The 24,122-nt window shown below is 45.1% G+C and overlaps 1 protein-coding gene across 5 annotated transcripts in view; it reads left to right on the top strand.

The window, feature by feature from the left end:
* Positions 1-24,122, top strand: part of LOC120541540 (pyroglutamyl-peptidase 1-like) — a 28,377-nt gene extending 4,255 nt beyond the window's left edge. For 2 of the 5 annotated variants that reach the window (XM_039773267.1, XM_039773265.1), the window contains 4 exons: positions 8,062-8,114; positions 9,431-9,547; positions 9,739-9,965; positions 14,994-16,552. In XM_039773267.1, the coding sequence (XP_039629201.1) occupies positions 8,062-8,114; positions 9,431-9,547; positions 9,739-9,965; positions 14,994-15,180 (584 nt within the window). In that variant the 3' untranslated portion in view covers positions 15,181-16,552. Of the gene's footprint in view, positions 1-581; positions 1,121-8,061; positions 8,115-9,430; positions 9,548-9,738; positions 9,966-14,993; positions 16,553-21,467; positions 21,526-21,610 lie in introns of those variants that run through there. The other 3 variants (XR_005636026.1, XM_039773268.1, XM_039773269.1) reach the window with 3 other exon arrangements.

Here is a 24,122-nt window from a genome sequence, read left to right as displayed (position 1 = left end):
CTTATTGCTAATAAGGAGCCATTAAAAACAGTGGCTGCAGCTGTTTAAGACTGTAATAAGCGAGGGCATTAAAACGAAGCAGAAAAATGTCACTTGAGCAATAAATGTTTCATCAGCAATAATTGACTTCTCATTAAGAAACTGGGTTGAAACAAAAACCTGCAGTCCCCCCTGGACTGATGCTGCCCATCTCTGGTATATATAGAGAGTAAAGCAGAGTTGGATTATGTAGCACAAATCTAAAAGCAAGTTCACTTCTGAATGGTCACATTTTAGTTTTGGGCTGGCCAAATCAAAGTCCACACTTAACCGCAATGGAGCTTCTGTAGCCAGACCTGAAATGAGCACCTTATGGCTAAACGCCTCCCGGTGCATCTGAATTACAGCAGTTCATCGAGGAATGATTGGACGAAATGACCTCCACAGTGATTTGGAAGACCCCTGTTGGTTTACAAGAAGAGATTGGGGTTTGGCATCACTGCAAATTAAGATGGAGCAAACAGTTACTAAGTGTAAGGGGGCAGTTATCATTTCATTAACTGCTGGATTATTTTGTTCATTTGATAAAATATACAATAAAATTTAATTTCGGTTGAACACTGGAAAGCGTTCAGTGTGAAAACCTTGGAATAATAGGAAATTAGTAAGCGGTACATCCTTTCTCATGGTGCTATATATCCTGCATGATGTGTCTGTTTATTCCCATTTTGTGTTTTGCGCTTTATTTTTCATTTTCTGTTTCCCGCCTGTAATTTCTGAGGTCACTCCCATTCATTTTTCACATTTTGTGCATACACATGATCCCCTACACCACTCGTGCCCGTGTAACTGAACCTTTGATGACCCAGGGTTGGCTCTCCAGCTGAATAAACGGCTTCAGATTGCTATAGACGGCGGGAACGAAGGTGACCTCTAGTGGCTATTCCGCCGGTTGACATTGACAGAACTTGCAGCTCTTTTTTTTCCAGGGCTTGTTAGCCGCTCTTCTCAACCCGCTCCGTAGTTTGCGCTTTGGACCTTTTCAGAGTGTTGGTGATCGGAGAAGATCTGTCACTTGACCTCACCCCAGGTCACTTCTTCGAAATGCAGCCGACGAGCAAGCCCTGTGTACTCCTGACAGGTGCGGAACCCCGCGTCGTCTGTTGTTGCTGCTACTCCGTGATCGGCCGCTGTTTGTGTCTCAGTACGCAGTGCTGCCCGCTCCACCTGCTTTCCACAATTAGAAACTGCATATAAACCAATGGGGCACTGATAGGACCTGCAAGTCGTACAAATGTACATTTAAAGTGCCGCCTATACGGTCAACGTGGAACCACAACTGGCGACGTCTTTCTGTTCCGCTTTGGCGTTTCTCGCCCCGCAGGACCTCCGCCTCCGAGTTTTTCGTATATGTTTGATCGCGCGTGCATAGTTCGGAGTGCGCGTGTACAGAAACCGTCTCCTGTGTATGGCAGATATTTAATCATTTATTAACGTGAACATTCAAATCAATTTCATAACGGCAATTTAAAATGTGATGTGCATGATAAACAATCGGAGCTGTATGGTATGAGCGCTGCGGGTTCACGAGTAGGGGGTCACCTTGGGGCTCTCCTCAGGCACAAGTCAGCCATGGCTGTTACAACTCAAAGAGCACCCGTATTGGGCTGGGCAGATTCAAAAGCATAATAGTTCAGATGCTAATGGTGACTTTAGTTACTGCTTTGATTTTAACCATTAAATGTTTCTGAATTATGTGAATTTCCTTTACAGTATTTTAAAAATGTGCAGTGGGCTGGTGCCCTGCCCGGGGTTTGTTTCCTGCCTTGCGCTCTGTGTTGGCTGGGATTGGCTCCAGCAGACCCCGTGACCCTGTAGTTAGGATATAGCGGGTTGGAAAATGCATGTTATTTTAAAAATAATTCTAATTGAGATCATTGGCTTAAGGCTTCGTTTATTCAGATAACTGATGGAAAAATCAGCAGCATTTCCTTAGAGTGAAATCAATATAATGTTCATAGCAGACATTTGAGAGTGTTTGACAATTAAAGCTTGGGCAGCTCGGTGGATGTGGGTGCAGTACCCAGCCCAGCTTCTCTCGGTGTAGTCTGTATGGCCTGTAGGTGTCCCTGGTCAACTTAATTGGTAGCTCCAATTGTGCCCGCTATAATGATAGGCTGGTGTCCCCTTTAGAGTCTGTTACTGCTTTGGTCTCAGAGTTGTCAGGCTGGTAGTGGTGAAGTCGGCTGTTCTGTTGACAATCATGGAGGATGTCGCTTGACCCTGACGTGGTCATATTAGATGGTGGCCCCAAGCAGTGTGTTATATGGCTCGCCCTCATGGGCAGGGTTTGGGGGCACCGAGTCTCAGGCTGCTTTAAACTGGCTTTGCCTTTTAAAATGGGCACAGTGTCGGGATCAATTTGAAAGGGTGGTAGGTTTTAATCATCAGCCACATTTTGGGGGTTACTGTTGCTCATTACATTTAAGCAGCAACTGCTGCCATGCTAGTTGACGGCTGATCTTGACTAGTTGGGCTTTATAATGGTTTGATTTACTAGCTAAACTCACAGATGTTGTTGCTGTGCAGATTTCATCAGTTTCATCTGCTGTCAGATCATAGGGATTCATATTTTTGTTTTCAACACAGTAATATGGAAGAGGCAGGTAGGTCAGCATTTTATTTTTTTCTAAATATGTACACATATTGAAAAGTGTTGCAGGAGTGTTGTGAAGTGCTCACTGGCCAGTGGAGAGCATACACATGGACTGATATGCGCAGGCATCACTTCCAATAATCGTGTCTGCTTTGTGGGATTGGAATGAACTATTTAAGACATAAGTCATGGAAAACTGACAAAAGATTTCAGCAAGTCTTAACGGCGAAAACTTCCAACAGTGCGCAGGTACGAGCTCATCAGGGTGATGGAAAATGGCGGCTGGCCGCTAACCCGGGCTGACTTCTCACGGCAGTGGTGAAACCCGACGAGCTGACGGCCTACAGCTGCTTCTGTTCTCAGTCAGGTCCTCTTTTGGCACCCCGTCTGGCTTCATACTGTTATGTTTCTAGCTCTTACATTTAAATGCTCTTTTTATGTCCTTTTCATTCATTTTTGGTCCTTTGGTTATTATCCTGTATGTTACAGTTTTTTACAATTGCTAAAGCACAATTTTGACAACAAGACTCATTGTTGCAAATCATTTAGCACAATTCACAAAACACCTCACCCAAAGAGCAAAACACCTCACATATCCTGCAAAATGAAACACTGCAACCAAAACTACATACAGAAGGATCCTAATCAAACTACTGCACTAAATGGCACACGTCAGTCATATCACCGGATTGTTGTCTAACCAACTACACTCTGTTGGGCAAAATGAAAAGCTCTCTCATCTTTAGTGTGCTCTGCCACAATACTAAAATAGTCCAAATTGTAGAAAATTAGAGTTCACATGCACAGAAATATTTGCAGATACACACACATGCAGTTTTTTCATTTTTTACCAAACAATTCAGTGCAACATATGCACAGCAGATATATTTACATTGGAGCAAACAAAAATATGCTCAGAAAAAACAGTAAACTGAAAAAGAAAATGTGCAGAAGAAATATATAGAAAAAAAAAAGAGGCAAGAAAAATAATTAGGCAGCATCTTGCCTCTCAGCTGGGTCTGGCCACAATGCCTCGTCCACATCACAGGCAATATCTTCCCTTGCCAGACATCGAGGGAAGAAGCGCCTTGAGTGCCTGATCCATCCCTGAATCGCACCCGCATCAGTTTCATCACATGCCTCTTCCATAGCCTGCACAAGAGGCATGCGCACATAGGGCTGCCGGTCGTATACCTTCCACTGCCATGCCGAAAAGAACTCTTCTATGGGGTTCAGAAATGGTGAGAATGGTGGGAGGTATTGCACGAGAAACAGTGGGTGGTCAGCAAACCAATTTTGGACTGGGGCTGCATGATGAAAGCTCACGTTGTCCCATACTACAACATATCGGGTTCTTGCATGGTCTGCATCATTCATACGCTCTGGTGGAATGAGAATATTATGGAGTCTGTCCAGAAATGTTAGAATATGGCCTGTGTTGTATGGTCCAAGGTTGGCATGACGGTGGAGGACACCGTGCATATCGGAGATGGCAGCACACATTGTGATGTTCCCACCACGTTGGCCAGGAACATCTATAATGGCTCTGTGGCCAATGACGTTTCTTCCCCTTCTTCTGGTCTTTGCTAGGTTGAAACCAGCCTCATCTATGAAGCTGAACTCATGTGGGGTTGCATGAGCATCCATTTCCGGTACTAAATTCAGTCAATATGGTGTTATCCAGTACACTGGGAAACAATGTTGCGTGTAATGTGCTGCACTCAATATTGTACTTACATCCACATACTGTATACTCGTCTGAGCTCTTTGTTTCTTTGAGAGTTTCTCTCAAAAGGCACCTTATACAATTGTTTCAGGCTGATTTGGTTTCGCTTGAGAATGCGAGCCAATGTGGACAGACTGACTCGTTGAATGTGGTGTTGTCTTGGATGACGTTGCTTTGAATTTCTCTTAATCTGATTTCATTATTCTCCAAGACCAAGTTTAAAATGGCAGCTTCCTGTACCCCTGTGAACATTTCGCCCCTTCCTCCACCATGCTTGCGTCTCTCAGTCCTTTACAAAAACATAAATATAGGGCTTGGACAAAGCAGCCTAAAGATTCCCCCACAGTAGAGTAAATTGGACAGGAAACCTGTACCTGTACAGTACACCGGTGTCACCCAACTGATACACTATGACAGGGGGTGTACTGCACAGTGTGAAAGACATTTTGGTTGCATACCTGTGCTCCAGTCTAAATGTCCGGATGACAGAGGTGACAGTAAAACGGCTCAAGTTGGGCTGCACTCTACGTCCAGCCTCTTGCATTGTCAGCCCATGGTTGATGACATAATCAACTGAGGTTGCTCTGATTTCATTTGACAGTTGCTGTCTTCTTCACCCATGACCTCCTATACCAGCTCTACCCCCTACCTCTCACTCTTCCTCCCTCTTCCTCTTCCTCTCTCTGCAATGGCTTCCATTGTTCTTGAAAAAATGGTGCTCACCTGTGGACTTTTTATAGTGCTTACTTCCTGATTGAAGTGGTAACAATTAACCATTGAGGTGTTTGGCCAGGTGGCACATATATTGGCCAATCAGCTCATGTTCTGTCCTTTTGAATGGCAGTGTGTTGTAATGGCAAACATGTGACTTTATGTCAGAATGTTGTGTCTTATGCAGAGAACCGTGTTCAGTGCATTTAGAAAGTGCCATTTTGAATTGCAAGATGTGTGTAAAGCAGGAAATGTGTTTAGAGTTTTAGAGACTTGAGAAGAGGTTTTGCTCTCTGTGTGTCAGTTTGAATAATTGTGCTTTACGTGTCATTTTAGTGTGTTAACAATTGTGAAAAACTCTAAGTGTTGTTATTTATGTTTTTATAATCAGTTTTGCTTGTTCAGCTTCTGGGTGTGGATGCTTGGTCTGCCATGTACCCTGTGTTTTGTGAGTGGTTACTCAAGAGGCAGAGCCACCTCTCAGTCTACTTTGAGGGACCGCCCCCAGCCCTGTAAAGGCTCATGGGAATTGCAGTCCCTCTGTGGTGTTTTGTATGCACTCTCTTTGGTTCTCTGGTTTATGATGTTCTAGCTATGTTACTGTCTAAGGCGGGATGAGTAATCAGCGTAGACTTCATTTACCAGATGCAGTGCACCATGTAATATATATGTCTCTGTTATATGTGTAAATGTTTGTAATGCGCCATCTGCTGGAATGACAGAGACATAGCAACCAGACAGACACATCATTTTATTAAGGTGGAATTGGCTTCACCTCTTGGATTATGACTTAAGAGATATGGATTGGATTTGTTCGCCGTGGATTGCCTTTTAGACAAATCCTTTTTTTCTCCTTTTTAATATTTTTAGGAATATTTTGGTATTTTTGCTTTTTTTGTCAATAAATTCTTTTTTTCTAAAGATTTTTTTGCTGTTTTGCTCCATACTAGCCAGGGGTTGACATTGATCCATTCCTTGGCTGGGCATTTGGAGTGTATTTTGGGACATTTTATAGTCCATTTTTGAACTTTGACAGTTAAGCCCATTTAAGTCCAGTGTAGGCCAAAGCCAGACACTCAAGTAGAGGTTTAGCTTCCTGCTGGGCCACCTCCTCGGAGCTGGCTGTTGTTGAAGGCCTTATACCACTTTGGCTAGTTCAGTGAGTAGTCGTGACAGTCCCACAAAGCAGAGGCCATAGTGATTACGAGACGGCTTGATTCACGTCAGTTTGTGAAAGTGCAACAATGATTGGGTGCTTTCACTCATGTACTTCAGGGTGGAGGCCATTCTTTTAACATTTGAACAATTCAGTACACACATTAAAGCATTTCTTAGCTAATGAGGGGTGATTCTGATTGGACTTGTCTAATTCTACTCCATGTCCCAAAATGCCATTGTAGATGAGAAGCAGTTTCTACTTTGATTAAATTATTCAGAGCTGCAGGAGCTCAGATAAGGAGTTACATATTGAGCGACCGGCGCCAATGCTGTTAGAAGTCAGAAGCCTGCTTGCACCCCATAGCAGATGGTAGCTCAACTGGGTAAACTGTTTTGGAGGAATATTTCAGGCAAAATGAAATAAATATGCAAATAAATGTACTATGAAATCTGATAATATATCAGTTAAAACAGGGTGATACGTGGGCATAAATAATGACAGTTTTTTCCATTTCTCTGTTCAGTCGAGTACGACTCTTGGCCACTCCGTGGATCAGCGCTCTCCATGTCTTCTGATCTCACACGGCTTCTTTCAGTTCTGCTGTGTTCAGTCCAGTATCTTTCTTGATGGTATCGGGTCAGCAAGCCCTTGGGCGGCCTCTTCATCTTTTGCCACTGACCATTCCAAGCATGATGTCCTTCTCAAGCGAGCTGCTCTGTATGATGGTGACCAAAGTAGGAGAGCTGTTGCTTTGTTACCTTGACCTCCCGTATGAATTTCAGTTTGATGCGTCCCAGAACTGCTTGGTTTGTTATTCTGGTTGTCCATGGAATGCACAGCAGGTGTCTCCAGCACCACAGCTCCAAAGCACCAGGCCTACACCTGCCTGCCTTTCTCAGCGTGCAGGTTTTGCAGTCTTTTGTTGTTACTTGGAAAACAATCCCACTGACCAGTCTACATTGAGTTGCCTTCCATGTGTTGTTCTTACTGACCATCATATTTCTTTCAAACGAGATCCATCCGTCTCTTGCTGCCAGGAGTGCAGTTGTCATCACAATCAGTCAAAAAGGTGTCACAAAATAGTCTCTGCTTCTTTCAGTGACACCGCACACAACGTTAAATACTCGCTGAAATGAAACTGTCAGTTTCACCCATCAAAGCTAAGTGCTGTGTTTTGATTGGTGAACTGTGGCCAGCACATCGAGGGTCACTTTTACACTGCAGATGCAGACGTCTGCCCGCTGAAGAATTCAGGGCTTCTTGAGGTAAAGTAGCCACCTGGCGCAGTAATTCTGAGCAGCTGGTACTTGCACTCAACCTTGAGCACGCACTTCATTGACAATTCACCAATCAAATAACAGCAATCACTTGTGCCCGCCCCGACAGTTTTCATGTCCCCTTATTTCATGTTACGTGAGGTGTCACCGAAACAAATGCAGAGGAAATGAAATACATAATTAAGAAAAAACATTATTTATGCTCACATATCATTTAGTTTTTATCTATTGTCACATTTCACAATGCATCTTTCTTGTTTGTCTGTTTATTTATTTAGTTTTGCAGCTCCATTGAATAAAGTCTTTCACCCAGGGAAGCCATACAAAGTCTACTTAGTATGCAGTTGGCTTCAGATCTGCGCCTGGTCTTTTGCAGCAGGGAGACGACTGCAGCACGAATAACTGTGCCACCCTGCCACCCTTTTGTGAATGTCTCATGTCACTCATTGTAGAGGTGGCTTTTTGATCTCTTCTACCCCACCCACCTTGTGGGCCTCGTGTGTCCTTGTGCTTGTGCTGACTGACGCCCTTGGTGTTTTTTGATATCCTGCAGGTTTTGGGCCTTTCCGTCAGCACCTTGTAAACCCCAGCTGGGAAGCAGTCAAGGTAGGATTGTCTTATTTCATTGTGTTCTCTGCCCCAGTTTTACACAAACGGACTCCTATAACCTGCCTGTCTGTTTTCCAGTCTCATTTTGCTAAAGCCTCTCCTGGCAGCAATAGGTAAAAAAAGAAAAAAAAAGAATAGGATCCAAACTTGGGCGAGATGCCACACTCATGCCTCCACCCCTGCTGGCTGCATAAACACATTAAGACATATAAATTCACACTAGCTGTTCCACCAGGGGGTCTGGGTGCAAATCAGAAAAAAGATGATTATCTGTAGCCTGGCACCCACGTCCTCGCCTAAAATGGCACTTCCAGCAGTTGCGTCAGTGGCACTGCTCACCTCATCTGGCCTACAGGATGAGGCATTGGCCATTCACCCAAGATTGGGTGCTCAGCCCTCACTCTGACTCACTCAACATGCCTGTAGTCCAGTTGTCACAAGTGTCCATGGTTGATGGGAGTCATATGTTACCTCTGCACTTGTAAAGTGTCTTGAGGTGGTGTTCACCCTGGCGATACAAGAAAAGTAGGCCACCCTTGTGAGAATACGAGTCATTCCCATAGACAATGACGCTCCACACCATTTCACAGCCCATGAGTCTCCTCTTGATCCCCACAACTTGACCGTGAAGAGGCTGAGCAGACCTCTGCCATGATGCCATTCTGCTGCCATCGATTGGTGTGCAGATGATGACGACGATGATGATGATAACATTTCCTGTTTCTTTTTGCCGGGAGGATGGAGTTGCTTCAGGATGATCTGCAGTGCCCCCTTTTCACTGCTGTCACTTGCTGTTGCTGGATGTCCTTGCAGCAGGCCCTTCATCCAGGGGTTAGGAGTGAACGTTGTTCATTTATTTTTGGCTTCTTTATTCAGACTGGACTGGAATGGCACAACAGACTCTCATCATTGAAGTGCCAGCTTTGCAAAGGGGCATCGTGTCGAACCGCATTTTGCATGAAACATAGAACACATGTTGTACATTCTCACTGTCGCTTTACATGCCATTCATTAAAAATGATCTCAAAAACAAAAAAAAAAGACAGCACCCTGACCGACAAGAGGGAGCAGCAGAAAGTGTTTGGCAATGGGCACCGTGTCTTTGATTTGGACCTGAGGGGCACATAGTGTGTCAATACCTGCATGGCAATCTCTGGCCATACTTGCCACTCAGGTTTTGATGCTGTCATGTGGGGTCATTTTGAGTTTTTTTTTTTTACTCCCACCCCAAGTAAAGTGATGCCCCCTCCGACCACAAACTGGGTTAAGCAGGTTTGGCAATGTTTAACGTGTTTTTATCTTTTTGCCTGCAGGGAGTTAAAGCCTCAGGCCTGCTAGCTGACGTGCAGATCCACATCATGGAGGTGCCTGTGAGCTACCGCAAAGCACAAGAGGTCATCCTTGGCATGTGGAGATCTTTGAATCCCAAGGTGAGGTCACGCTGATGTCCACCATTGTGTAATTCTAGTTTCAAATGGCAGGCATCACCCACCGTGTACAGTAGATTTTTGCCATAGTACAGTGATACCGCCGTGCACTCTCTGGTTTTGGGGGCTGCAGGGTGGAACGTCCCAATGTTGCAGGGGTTGCTTACACCATTTTAAAAAAAATTTATTTGAAGCTGGCTGTTCATTTCGGAGTTGCCCCCAGATCTGACACCATCATTCTGGAACAAACAGGAAAGAACACAAAGTACACCAACAGAGACATTGAGGGGCTGTGCCCCAGTAAAGGATGCTGTGTTGAAGGGGGGCCGCAGCAGATTGACTCCATCATTGACATGAAAGCAGCGAGGAGACGCCTGCAACTCTTGGGCCTGGATGTCCTTTACTCGAGGGATGCTGGGAGGTGAGTGATGGAGTGATGGGGTTGGGGTGATGCTGGAGGAGAGCAGCTCACACTCTAGCCCCAATGAAATGTTCCTTATCGCGGAGTTGGATCTTTTAATGTCCTTCAGTATTGCTTCATGTCAGATCCGCAGAATAGTGTCAACTCTTCTGGAGCTTTTCTCTAGCTTTTAACCACAATGGAGCAGGTGAGCTGACTTGTGCTTTCTAGCAAAGTTTGAAGCATCAGATGGTTTTTATTTATGCTGGTGTTAGATGTTAGAGAGTGTTGACATGTTGCACGGTGGTCAGACATGCAGAGATCCTTGGTGCTGAGCAGAGTCCATTTGTTTCTACTTCGGGGGTCCCCAGTTCCATCAGTCACAGAGAAGCCCGTGAAGAGCTTTGGAAAGTATTTAACTGTGGCCTTAAAGACAGCGGCGGTCCAGGCAACCAACCAAACCCTTGAATTGTGGGTAAAGCAGGTCTGCTGGACAAGATTAAAGCATTATATGTGTGAACGCTGGCCCGGACACACACAGACGGACAACATATTTTCAACCCACACACTGTTTATTCACACTGTTTACAACTATAAATGTCCAGTGCACACTCACAAACCCCAGTGCCTTCTTGCACCGATTTCCCCAATGTCCAGGCCCACAGTCTCTGTGCCTTCCTGGCCGCCTCCCGTCCTCTCTCTCCAGCTCTGTCTGCTTCCTCCCGACATCCACTACCGACTGGAGGGAGGCGGCCCCTTTTATAATGCTCCCGGTTGAGCCCCAGGTGTTCCCGGTATCCCCTCCTTAGCCACGCCCCAGCGTGGCGGAAGTGTCGGCTGTCCTCCTGGCAGCTCTCCGGGCGCCACATAAAGTCTTCCCCCCAGCACTTCCTGGTGTGGCGGAAGTGCTGGGCTCCAGGGACAATTAGGCACTGGGGCGCCGCCTGGCGGTGGCCACGGGTCCCTACAGGGCTGGGCTTCAAAGCCCCCTACCCGATGCCCCCTGCATAACCACGATGGACGCCCCCACTCGGTCTGGAGGAGGCACACGCCCTCCTCTGGTCCTCCAAGGCGTCCTGGCCGGGAGGACCACACGGGATAAACCGGCATCGGGGCGCCGCCTGGCGGTGACCACGGGCCCCTACAGGGTAGGGCTTCCATGCCCTCGACCCGTGGCCCCCAACAGAACCAGGACGGACGCCCCCTCGTGGTCTGGAGGAGGCACAAGCCCTCCTCACGTCCTCCTAAGATATGACACATCTTCTGGTCTCCATTGATATACAAGGTCCCACTGTGGAGGGCTTTGAGTGCAGGGTAAGCCTGTATCTTTGCAAGTATCTTTCCCGTAACCCTTACCATCTGCCTTGTGCAATCGCACAACCAAACATCGGCTCCCGTTCAACAGCTTACAGTAGGAGATTATGGTGATGTGTGCAGAACAGGGACACCAGTGACCCCAAAGCTTCATACAGTAGCATTGAGGTAAGGACGAGGAGGAAGTGGAGATAGCAGAAAGCTGTGGCGGTGGATGAATCTTGCCAATGGCATAGGGTGTTAGTAGGGGTTGCTACCATTGGGACAGATGGCCTTGGCAGTGGCATGGTGGTATGGTAAGGATGGGCCCAGGGCAAGGATTAGTGCAGGCAGGGCAGTCAACCTGAAATAGCAAAGAGCATGGATAAGATGGAAGGGAGCACTGGGGCACAAGGTCACATGGTATGAACTCTGGAAAACAGGACCCCAACCCCCAGGTGGAGCAGAGTGAAGACGCCAGCATGCCCGTGCTGTCAAAGTTGAGGGCATCAGAACAAATCATCAGCAGTTGCTCCAGGGTAGTGGGAACAGGGTGCTATCGGTGGCATCACAGTCTGATTTTGTCTGAAGTTGTAGCTAAACTCGCCATATTGGGTGAACATTCGTACCTGGTGCTGTCAGACGGCATGTCAATTGGCTGTCAAAGTGCAGTAAGCTGGAGATATTTAAGGAGTTAGAAACTGTGCTGACAAGAAGTCATGGAGTCACAGAGAATCTTTAGTTGTGTCACTAGACATCTTCAAGCACTTGCTGTTAAGCTGCTCTCCGTTAGGACTCCTCACCTCCTCCCTGTTAGTACTAAAATACTGAAAGAATTTCTTTGGGCCATCTTTTGCATTTTCTGCAATGTTTCTCTCTAAATGCCTTTTAGCTTTCCTGATGTCCTCTTCACTGCTGCTCTCCTATGTTCTACGGCAGGGGTCCTCAATCACAGTCCTGGAGGGCCGCAGTGGCTACAGCTTTTTGTGCTAACCTGGTTGCTTAATTAGAAAGCAATTCTTGCCAATACAGTAAACCCTCGTTTATCGCGGTTAATCCGCTCCAGACAGATAAATGAATTTCTACGAAGTAGTATTCTTTATTTATAAATCTAATATTTTCACAGTTAGAGCATAGAAACCCTGTTTACAACCTTCTAAATACATTTAACATTATTAGAGCCCTCTAGACATGAAAAAACACCCTTTAGTCAAAAGTTTAAACCGTGCTCCATGACAAGACAGAGATGACAGTTCCATCCATCCATCCATCCATTTTCTAACCCGCTGAATCCGAATAGGGTCACGGGGGTCTGCTGGAGCCAATCCCAGCCAACACAGGGCACAAGGCAGGAACCAATCCTGGGCAGGGTGCCAACCCACCGCAGGACACACACAAACACACCCACACACCAAGCACACACTAGGGCCAATTTAGAATCGCCAATCCACCTAACCTGCATGTCTTTGGATTGTGGGAGGAAACCGGAGCGCCCGGAGGAAACCCACGCAGACACGGGGAGAACATGCAGACTCCACGCAGATGACAGTTCTTTCTCACAATTAAAAGATTGCAAACAGATCTTCCTCTTCAAAGGAGCGCCGTCAGGAGCAGAGAATGTCGGAGAGAGAGAGAGAGAGAAGTAAATAAGCAAAAATCAATAGGGCTGTTGGGCTTTTAAGTATGCGAAACAACGATAAAGCGGCCAGAATGAAGGGATCAATGTGAAGGTAGTCTTTCAGCATTTTTTAGAGGAGTGTCCGTATCTTCTAAGCAAACAGCCTCTGTGAGGAGCAGAGAATGTCAGAGACAGTGAGAGAGACAGAGAAAAGCAAACAATGAAAAATCAATACGGGCTGTTAGAGCTTTTAAGTGTGCGAAGCACCGCGCGGGAAGCATATCTTATATCATTGAGGAGTTTTAGTTAATATGTAATACGTGCTCTGATTGGGTAGCTTCTCAGCCATCCGCCAATAGCGTCCCTTGTATGAAATCAACTGGGCAAACAAACTGAGGAAGCATGTAACCTAAATTAAAAGACCCATTGTCCGCAGAAATCCACGAACCAGCGAAAAGTCCGTGATATATATTTAGATATGCTTACATTTAAAATCCGCAATGGAGTGAAGCCGCGAAAGTCAAAGCGCGATATAGCGAGGGATCACTGTAATTTAATTTCATGGCTTGTTAGTGCTGTAACTTTGCTATATCAGGTAATTCTGAGATTTTCTTCTCCTTTTTAAGGATATCATCTGAATGATTTGAAGCCTAAAATGGATGAATAATTCTCAGTCCTTCACTTTCCTTCCAAGTATTTAATTAAGCCCAATATTGCATGATAAATACACACAGTTGTAAATGTAAACAAGCTAAATGGAGAAATGCTGCTCTCTTTTGCTGTTTGCATGTTATTGCTAATTAGGAGCAATTAAAAACAGAATAGAGCCGTTTAAGACTAAAATAAGTAATAAGGGTTCAAACAACTAAAGTGAAGCAGAGGTGTTACTTGAGCAATAAGGGCTTCTTATTAAGCAATTGGGTTGGAGCAAAAATCTGCAGCCACTGCGGCCCTGCAGGTCTGGGATTGAGGACTCCTGTTCTACAGTTAAGCAATAAAGTTACTCGTCATCCACTATTGTATGAGCCTTAGACAGTTTCTTGTGGCTTTATATATTCCTTCATTTATCCACTCCCGAGTTCTCTTTAATTTACTTCTAGCCTCTAAAGTTTGAGATAAACCTGTCCGCCGTTACACGTAAAGCACTTCCAAATCTGACCCACCTCTCCTTTGCTGTCTCAACACCTAAAAGTTTCCCAATTTATCTAAAGTTGCCCTGCCTTAAAATGAGAGTGAACAATTTTAGTTTTTGAATATCCAGCGTGGCGTGTAGCTCTACAACGCACTCCTTTAGGAGGCTCTGACCACAAACGTCCTCACTAAGCTGTGGCTCACTAGCTGCCAGAAGTGGACTTGCGTTCAGATTCTGTTTTGTAGAAATGGCTGCTCCCCGACTATTTTTGTTTTTCCTGTAATTCCTACATAATGTGTACCCACCCAGGTGTAACTCATCTCCATCTCTATTATTTAGCCCACTTTCTCCTGGTTTATCGTAGGTATGTGTAGCTACATACAAGTCCAGCTCATTAACAAGAATTCTTTACTGCATTACTTACTTTTCTGTGCTTTTTTAACAGAGCACTCAACCTTCCAAGTCCTCTCGCCCATTTGTACTTATCCAAATTCCTGCTCCATCATGTGGAAGCTCTAAACCTGGCTTGTCCCGGCCCCCCCATTCCCCAGTTTAAACAATCCAGTCAGACCTCGTCCAGATCGGCCTAGAGCAGAGGACTCTGTCCTGATGAGTGCTGGGGTCTACGCTGGAATCCCCTGTACAGTATTTGCCCCTTGGCAAGAAGAACAATAAAAGCATTTAAATAAAGCACGAGGTCGGACGCTAGCGTATCCTCCAGGTGGTGGTCCAAGACTGACTGGGACTTTCTGTTGCAGTCTTCTTAACTGTTGAGACCAGAAGAGGCGAGTTTGGCGTGGGGTGAAAATGACATCACTGGCATCTTTCCGGGCTCTTCACCTCCACCATAGTGACGGAAATGGAAAATACATTGAAGACCACAGCAAGTTCCCCTCCTCACCCCTTTGGTACCCCAGATCACTCCCCGTTAGACACGTGCTTGACGCTGGCTACAGCTTTTTATTTTTTTTCTCCCACTGACTTCTTTGTTTCCCTTTCTTTGCAGATTCTTGTGTGACTTCCTGTATTATTCCTCCCTGTACTACGGCAGTCAGAAAGCCGTCTTCATTCACGTTCCTGGCTCTGGCAGCCTGTCCAAGATGGAGATGCTTGTGCCAGCCCTGACACAGATCATTGAGACTCTGATCGAACTGCTGGATGAGACTGTGCCTCCCACTGCTGACCCTCAGTAGACAGCCATGTCCATCCCCGCTAAAGCAGTACACAGTGTCGTCGCACCACACAGGCCGTGCCGGAAACAAAGAACGTTGTGCAGGTGCATTGACATTTGTTTCCAAGTTTTGTTCCGTGTCCACTAATGTGGCATTGCAGGAGTTCACACAGAAATCAAAAGAGTGAGATGATGGCCTGTTAAATTTCCTTCAGTGGTTCACACGGTAGCCATGCCTCCAGACACAATGCACGACGCAGAACTGCTACTGCAAGCCATGTGTGTGACTCGGCGAGTGTCCGTCGTTGTGAGGGACTTGCTAGCGCTTTTCAAGGTGTTCTGTGTTTTACTAAATTCGAGCCACGATCCCGTGATCTTGTGCATATTAGCGCTGCGATGTCACGTTTGTGTTCTGACTAAAAGTTTCAGCCATTCTACATTCTTGGACTGTTTGTGACTTGGTGCTTTCCTTTCCTCCTCCTTCAGTTTTATCTTCTCATCCATTCTACTTTTTGCATCCATGTTTGCCATTACGTTCTTGGTTCAGAACCCAAACTAGCTCTACTTTGTATGAGCACCATAATGGCAGAGCACACACATGCACTGTGACTTGAGACATGCATGATCTTAGCAACGGCAGTTGAATCTTAATGCCCACAACCCATGATAGGGGTCTCTATAATCAAAACAATTTTATAAACTCGAATTTCAGATTATCAGAGTGAGCATTAAACAAAATGAAAACTAAAACCAACATCATCAAAATTCCATTAAAAAATACAAGAACCTTAAGAAAAAATGATGGTGTTGACCGTCAGAACATTTTGGATTTGTAAAGTGAAAGTGGGCCTCCCAAGTGGGTGAAGAGCCTCTCTGAGGTGGATCAGGCCTAGTCGAGGACAAGTGCACCGGACTGGACCTGGAGACTGGAAGAGCAAGAGCGGCACGTGAAGGTGGCTTGTTCCCATGTGCTCTGTGATGTATGGCGTCCAAGATGATGCCCTAAAAAGTACAGCGAAAAAGAAGTAGAGAGTGGCATGAGCCAGAAGAATAGCCAGGTAGCAGGCAGGGGTTTGTTACTGGAAAGGCAAATCAGCAAAACGAGAACACAAGAAAAAATCAGAAGGTCAAAAATGGCAGGATTAAAAAGCAAACGCGTTACCGTGCACAAGGAGCTTTAACTAATCACTTGTAAAGAAGCCGACACTCGCTGCCATCTTTTATAATAGTAGCTCCATGTGACGGGCTTCAAATGACATTGCTGGAAGTAATAATCCAATAAAACTAATAATCGGAGAACAACACGCATCTCAGACAAATGCAAGAACACGATGGTGAGTCACGATAGTTGAGTATGCAAGGATGTCATCAATGAGAAGAGACAAAAAAAAAAACCAAAACCAAGTACGTAAAACTCATCGGGTTATCAATTTTATATTAAAGACTTTGCGTTTTATAGTAGCCCACCAACTAGCAGTGGTGTAGCTTTTCACCGCAGACACTACGCCCGTTAATCGAGGTACTTGATGACCCAGTCGCTTTAAAACTCTCGTTTACCGTGGCCACATTTATACGGTCATTAGGTGGGGTGCGCTCTTGAATATTCGTTTGAGGTCAGTGTGGATGCCCCCTGAGGTTTAACTGTCGCCCCGTCTTGGCTGTTTTTCTGATTATTTCTTGTTTTTGACTTGTTAGCTCATGGACTATGTTTAGAATATAGTTTTATTTTTTTTAATACTGCTTTGTCATAATTGTAGTATGTTTATTTGTTCTTTAAATGATGTTCTGTGTATGCTTCATTTAGAGCCTGGGGGGTCGGGGCCACCAGTCCCAGTGCTGACTGACTCTGCATTGCTTTTGTCTCCTGCTCTTTGGCCTTCAGTTTTGCACTTGTTGCAGGGCTCCTGGGCTTATCGACTTGTGGTTTTCATTTAAAGTTTTTAGACTTTTGAATTGGATTTGTTCACTTTCAGGTTTTTCTTTTACTGGATTGCTTTCTTTGAATTCTTAATAAACCTTAAAATATCAAAGGAGCTTTGTTTTGTGTTTGTGGGCCACAGCGTTGTGTGGTTGTTTCTGTCTTCCATTGTGGATATTTTCGACCTTAAAGCCTTTGCTCCCCTATGATCATAAGCCTGCAGCTTGAGTGAGAGGCCAGGCAGCTTTGGAGTGCTGAGGCCTACACTTCTGGATCAGACCTCTGTAGGAGTGGGCAGAAGCACAGCAGCTGGCTCTGTGTTGTAGGAGAAAGAAACAAGCTGTGATGGAGTGGAGGGCAAGTTGCCAGCTGAAGTAGGGCCCACCGTGGCTCAGAACAGCCCAACTCCAAACACAGTCTCAGCTCAACTATGGCAGTCCCACAGATACCAAGAAGCATAGAAACCCCTGCCTCCTTCATCTTCAACTGAGTAATGCCATTGTCATTATTTACTTGCAGATGAAGCAAGCCGGAGTGAATAAGGATGAGTATGTAATGTGGAGGGGCGCAGTACGCATTGTGTCACCGTTGTCACTCGTTTGCTGCTTTCATTTGCATGCGCACAGCTGCTCAGTAAGTCTTGTCATAGATAGGCAGCTAGATGATCAGCTGGCCCTGCTTGTAACTCCCAGAATCCTCAGCACATCTCAGGGCCTGCAGCTGTTGGGGGGAGGAGCGACACTCAGAGTGGTCCCTCAGCAGTGACACCAAATGTCCCACAATCCTCAGTCAGATATTGATTTTGGGCCATCTTTACACTTTTCCATGGGGCTCGTTTATCGTCATGAAAAACTGAACAAAGTGTTAGCATAAGGTCAGCGTAATCGGCAGACCGCTGGTCCATTCAGTGGAAATGATACACTAATTTCATTTAATTAATTTTGCTTCATTGATAGTTTAGTAATAAGCTTGAAGCAGATTCTTGGAAAATAAATAATAAAGCATTGGACATTTAGGGCAGTTTCCTGTTAGCGAACGTTTCTCAGTGCAACTTTTGACTTGCATCCAAAATCGGGTTGCGAACGTCTGCAGGAGTGCATTGTCCTCTTTCAGATATCACCTCTAAGAACGGCTCTTCTTGTAGAATAATTACATCAAACATGACATACATCTTCAGCCTGCTGCTGGAGGACATATTTGATATTGTACATGGCTTTATAATGATGGACTAATCACACGCCCGCTCTCATCAGCCAGTAATGGGGATTAATAACGTCATCGGCAGGCACACCAGTCACAGTGCACACACAAACAATGTCACCCCCAAAGTGGGGGGGAGTGCAGATGAGAAAGCCCCTGATTTCATTTTTGCGGTGAGTCTGATTTCTTCTTCGAGAGTAATACTTTGGTACATCAAGTATGAATTCCAGCAATGCAGAGTCCAAAGATTGTTTTGTAAGCTTCACTGTAGCCGTCAAACGTTTGTCACTTTGTCCTTTACGCTCTTCCATTTCAAGAGATAAGAAGCATCAACCCTTATGGGAAAAGAGATTTGAAAACAGTTCACTGGTGGCAGTCTGTGTTGGTGCATCCCAAACTGGTCTTCTCAAAGAACTGCATGGGCTGAATGAATGTGCGTGTCTGCCCTCATCGTCGTTTTGATCCAAACTAAATAAATGGTATGAGTACACAATTTACAGTATGCAGTGGTGGATGTTCGATATCGTTAAGAACTTGTGACTGGCAGTCGTTCAGTTCTAAACTCCTCGAGGGCTGCTCTTTTGAACATGTGGGGGGAGTTGGAGATGTTGAACTCTAAGCAGTAGACAGCTAAACACAGAGGCCGTCAGTAAGGCCACAGCTGGGATGTGGAGGTGGACAACGGCATCGGATGACAACCTGATTAACCCGCTTCCTTCTGGGTGGGGACACAGGCTAACACCATTCTTAACTGAATCTTCTCACTTCTTGGTCGTCTTCAAATTGTTTGACAGGATCAAACCTGGCACTCGTGCCTCTTATGACCGCCTCACTTGTACAAACATCGGTACACGTGTGTATAATCAGCACTTGAAGCCACCCTACTGATAGGGCGCAGCGTCTCCTCCAATCTCTCATGAAGATGACAACTTCTTTGTACTCTGAAGTTCTGTAGTTCACCACTGGCAGGGTGATGGTGTGGAAGAACACAGTGACACTTTGGGTGTGTCCTCTTTCTGCTCTGTCCCCACAATTGTCATCTGGGACCTTGTCAGAAGTTATATTGGGTCTCATTTTGGGAAATTTCCAAGCTGATGTTCCTGAATACGGTTTAATGGGTAGGATACCTTGTGAGTGTGAAACGGGCGTTTTGAGTCTTTCACGCTTCTTGTTTATTCCTCTGCTTGTTCACGATGTGCTCTTGGGATTTTGCATTTTGTCTTCTCATTTCATGTTGCTCCTTGAGCTCTTTTGTGCCCAATCAATTGACATGGTGGCATTCGCTCATTCCCTGCCAAGTCAACCTCACGTTGATGAACCCATCTGCAACGATGACCTTCTGTCATGCACACACGTTTTGGTTGGTTTAACGTTTTTATGTATCGGCATCACAACTGCTTTGGTAGTTTAAAAGCTGGTATTTTGTTTACTTGACGCCATTTGGAGCTCAATCACATGACCGCGCTCATTGTGCTGCTGACTGAGAAGGATTGTTATGAGACTGAAGTACAGAGTAAAGAGAATGAGATGCTAGTCAGCAAAAAGAGCTAAACAAAGTGCTGAAACACCACCTCGCTGCCTCAGTTTTCAGACGCCTTGGCCGCTAACTAATTCACAAAAGAATGGCCTTAGCACTTGTCTACCGCGGGATGCTGACCACTGGCAGCGCGGCCATATTTAACCTGGAGGTAATTGGCTTAACCCACGATCACGAGAATCTTAACCATTGGGGACATTCGGTGCCCTGAAGTGCCACTGAAACGAAAAGATCACATGACAACCTGACTGTGGTCATGTGACACATTAGCACAACAAAAAAAAAAACGCAAACCCAGAAAATAATCAAGAAATACAACTGCTGACATCACAGGACGCCATATAAATGGTGGTGGGTGTGCATTGCGTTATTTCTTCGCCGAACACTCCGTCCTCGTGATCTTTAGCCGTAGGTGTTATTGGCATTATTTGAGGAATCGCTTAGTGCTGGGATCGATTATTTGGGTTTGCTTTTGTTGTTGGTCACTCTTCGTTTTGACCCTTTTGTTATTACGTCTTAACACGTCTTTTGGCTTCACCTCTTGGGGTCAGATTTCTAAAACTTGTGTGTGCGCAAAGAGAAGCCCGAAATGTGTGCACGCGACTCTCCATGCAATGGTTGGAGTTCATAAAAGGGTACGCGGACCCCCACGAAAGTGCGAAGTGACAACGCCCTCCGTCAAGTTGAGAAACGCAGGCAAGCCAGCTACACGACGACCCTCACTATAATAATTCATATCGGCGTGCTGTAATTAATGTGCATTTGATGTGACAAACATAATAAACCTCAGAAGTGATGAACAGGACTATACACTCATATTGGGTTTATCTTTTTTAATGCCGCGCATTTGCAAAGAAGAACTTACTTGGGCTTTCCTCAGTTCATCCCAGCTTCATGCTGTCACTTCTCAAGATTCGAAACCAACGCCATCCCTCGTCGCACTTTACAGGTCAGTTCTGTTCATTGCATATGGAACGAGGTTAATTAGCAGGGTCCACATATGGTTCATTCAGGGTAGCGCTTGTGTACGCACATTTACAAGATGATCGTGACTTTCAAAGGGTAAATTGTGTACGACGTTTGCATATTTTCAGGCTCAAATCCAAGCAGAGTTGATCTAAATGCCCACCTTGGCCACAGTGCGCCTCCTTAACATCTGCCAGCTTGCTCACACTCAAGCCCACTGGGCTCCCAACACATTTTGGTTAAGACATGCAAATCAGTGGGCCGACCACATTTGAACCCTGTAAGAACAAGCGATCTGTGATTTGATCTTCTGCCACCGTGCAGCCCCAGAACTGGCAGCTGTCGATACTCCAGGGTGTACATTGCAATCTCAAGATAATAAAAGCAGTGGTGAAGTACAGGACCCCCCAAGTAGGACATCGGCCCCTCGACTGCTCATTTTTTGCCTCTTCACCGGTGTGCCGCAGTGTTCCTTGGTGTCTTTGTGAGACTTTCAGGGTTTTCTTTTGTCGCCAGTGCCTTGCGTCTGGCAGCACAAGTGACAATGTCTCTAGTTAAGGGTCTTTGGCGATATTTGAAATTTGTCTTACATCTAACAATATTTTGGTGTCTTTTGGAGAAGTTGGAATATGCAACTTAATGTTTGTTTTCTTTTCATTTGTCCAATTGTTATGTGGGCATTGCGCAGGCTGGTGGTCTCCTGCGAGGACACTGACAGTACAGCAGCCCTGATCTTGATTAAGCAGGTTTGTGTGTTACTTTTCTTAATAAGCCCCAATCATTCATGTGTTCCTACATTTTACAATAAATGTTGCCATTTTTTTTTTTCAGGTTATTAGCAAATCTGATTACGCAACTTGTAGTCAAAGGGGATGTCAAAGCTGACGACTGGTCTCGCTGATCTCGGCCACCTGAGGATATCAGATTACATCACTTGAAATTGCAGGGTATGTCAAATTACACAATGACTTTCCAGCACAGTTTTATATTTCTAAATAATGACGTCCCCCCCTTCGACAATGAACAACATGCAGCCTGACTGAGCCAGGGCCCACGTGAAGGCTTTACAGGTCTAGCCGGATTGGTCGCTACCTTGGCCCTTTGGTTCAAGTCACAGGTGCGTGGCGCGACTGCCTCCAACTCGCTAAGATTATGTGAACTGAAAAGCAACGTGAAGTATCACGGCCTGCAGTGACAGACGCAATCACTTTCAGCTTTAACCGAACAGTAGATACAGCATTTGTGGGCTAACAACGAACTAAACGCCGTCAGGTACCACCGAAGGATTGGACCCGTTTCACTGCCACAGTGGCCTGGAAGTAGACCAGATGTTGGGACTTCATCCTCATCCCCTGGTTATCCCATTTCCCAATGGCATCATGGGTGCAGTTCATCCTTGTGCGGGTACTGAACTGAATGACCGGTCTGTCGCAGGATTCATTTTCTCAGTGGAAGGATAGCCTTGTTATTGGACTCTGGTGGGAAAGAAGACAAGAAAAATCGACCCAGGATGAACGGGTTATTTGAATAAATCTACGCACGGGACCAGCTCAAAGAACGTCACTCAACTCCACCAGCACAGCCACACAAACATCTGGCGGATATTAGGACGGGTGTTTTTTATTCATTTTTATGATTGTTTCTGAACCGACTCTGCTGATCTTTATATGCAATTATCGTTTTGTTTTTGGTTTGCTTCTAACATCACTTTCATTCTAAGCTGTAGTTTCCAGACTATTGCATTTTTGGCTTTTTATTTGGATACCACCTTGATTTTCATGCATGTTGCCATTTTAGTCGTCTCGTTGTTAGAAGACACTCCTGCGTCCCCTGAAGTCTTTGACGTGATGGGTTAGAAGGTTGCCTGTGACATTTCCTCATCCAAGTTTGTGGATAGTTCAAAGGAAATCTGTGTGGTTGTTGTTCTGCTCTTTATTAGTATTTATGGACCCCTTCTTAACTTTGACTTTAATATACAATTAGGTTTTGACGACAGATTCTTGGTTATAGTCTTTGCTTGTATTTATTGACGTTTCTTCTGTTGGTCAAATCTATTTTTCAAAGTTGTAATTGGAGTTAAACCCGAGTCAGACTCGAGGTGGCATTTAATGACCTGCTTTAGAGGCAGGGATCTGCCATCTACTGGATGAAATGACATCACACTGTAAAAAATAGGAACATTACTATGCTTTCTTCTGCTTTATGCTAACTCATTAATATTCACAATGACAATCACTTCTTGACTCAAGCACCAGTGAGGACGATGTGAACTGGCATTGGCGGTAAGTGAAGCTAATACAGCACTGCACGACTGAACCGCTGGGATAAGCTCGGTGAATTTGGTCGTGTGAAGCGTCGCTGTAGTGCAACAGTAGCTACGTGACAAAAAGGCAAAAATGATTGCGATCAAGTGGAAGGACAAAAAAGTTCACAGTGCAGCAACTGTCAGTGGGAAATTTCAGGGGAAATGAAGACACTAAAGCGACTGAGCCTACAAAAACACAAGGGGGGCAGGCATGTCAGACATGGACATTCGACCTTCTCATGTGCAAGGAAGAGAAAAATATTCTCAGGAAAAAATGCACAAAGAAACGCACTTCTACTGTCCCGATTGTGATGCTGGGCCGTGTGTTGGCAACGGTTTTAAAACGGATCACACAAAGGATGGATACTAAATCTGCATCAGCACAGCAGTGGACCTGTCCTACTCTATTTAAGCTAACATTTTAGTATGTACTGTACGTGTATTTTTACATGTAATAACATTTTTTTCTTGTTGAAAAAAAAAATCTTTTTTGGTTTGTTTTTCTGGGGTAAACATAGCGAGGTTAATCAGTGCCATACTGTTTTAGAGCTGCAGTCTAAAATGTAACCAGAGGACAAAATAAGAATTGGTAATTGGATATATAATCATGTACCTGAGGATGAGCCTTTAGAATGGGCAGCTACCATGACAGAGAGCGGAGGTCATCCATGCTGTCAGTCTGCAGATCCACTTGTGCAAAACTGAGAAAGATCTTTGATGTCCTGGTTGGGTATGAAGTAGCTGTGAATAAACTGTTAAAATTTAGGCAAGGAAATAAATTGTTCGGGGAGCACATTGTTACCTTCTAAAGGCTGGCAGCTCAAGTGAGCAGGGGCGAGCTCACGACACCAGGGACACTCTAGATGAGGTCATCAATTTAGTGATTAACTGAATGAAAAAATGGAAAGGAAACGTGAGAGTGTTCTGTATGTCCTATAGAGAAACAACATCTGGCTGGTTCGTGGAATTGGGGAAACACAGGAGTAGTCGTAAAAAAATGACAAGAAAAATAATGTTTTCATTGTGCAGATCCTGAAC

This window comes from Polypterus senegalus, chromosome 12 (genome assembly GCF_016835505.1).
Source record: "Polypterus senegalus isolate Bchr_013 chromosome 12, ASM1683550v1, whole genome shotgun sequence".
In the NCBI taxonomy this organism is placed as follows: Eukaryota; Metazoa; Chordata; class Cladistia; order Polypteriformes; family Polypteridae; genus Polypterus; species Polypterus senegalus.
Note: the sequence above shows the minus strand (reverse complement) of the source record. Positions and strands in the feature narration are given on the sequence as shown.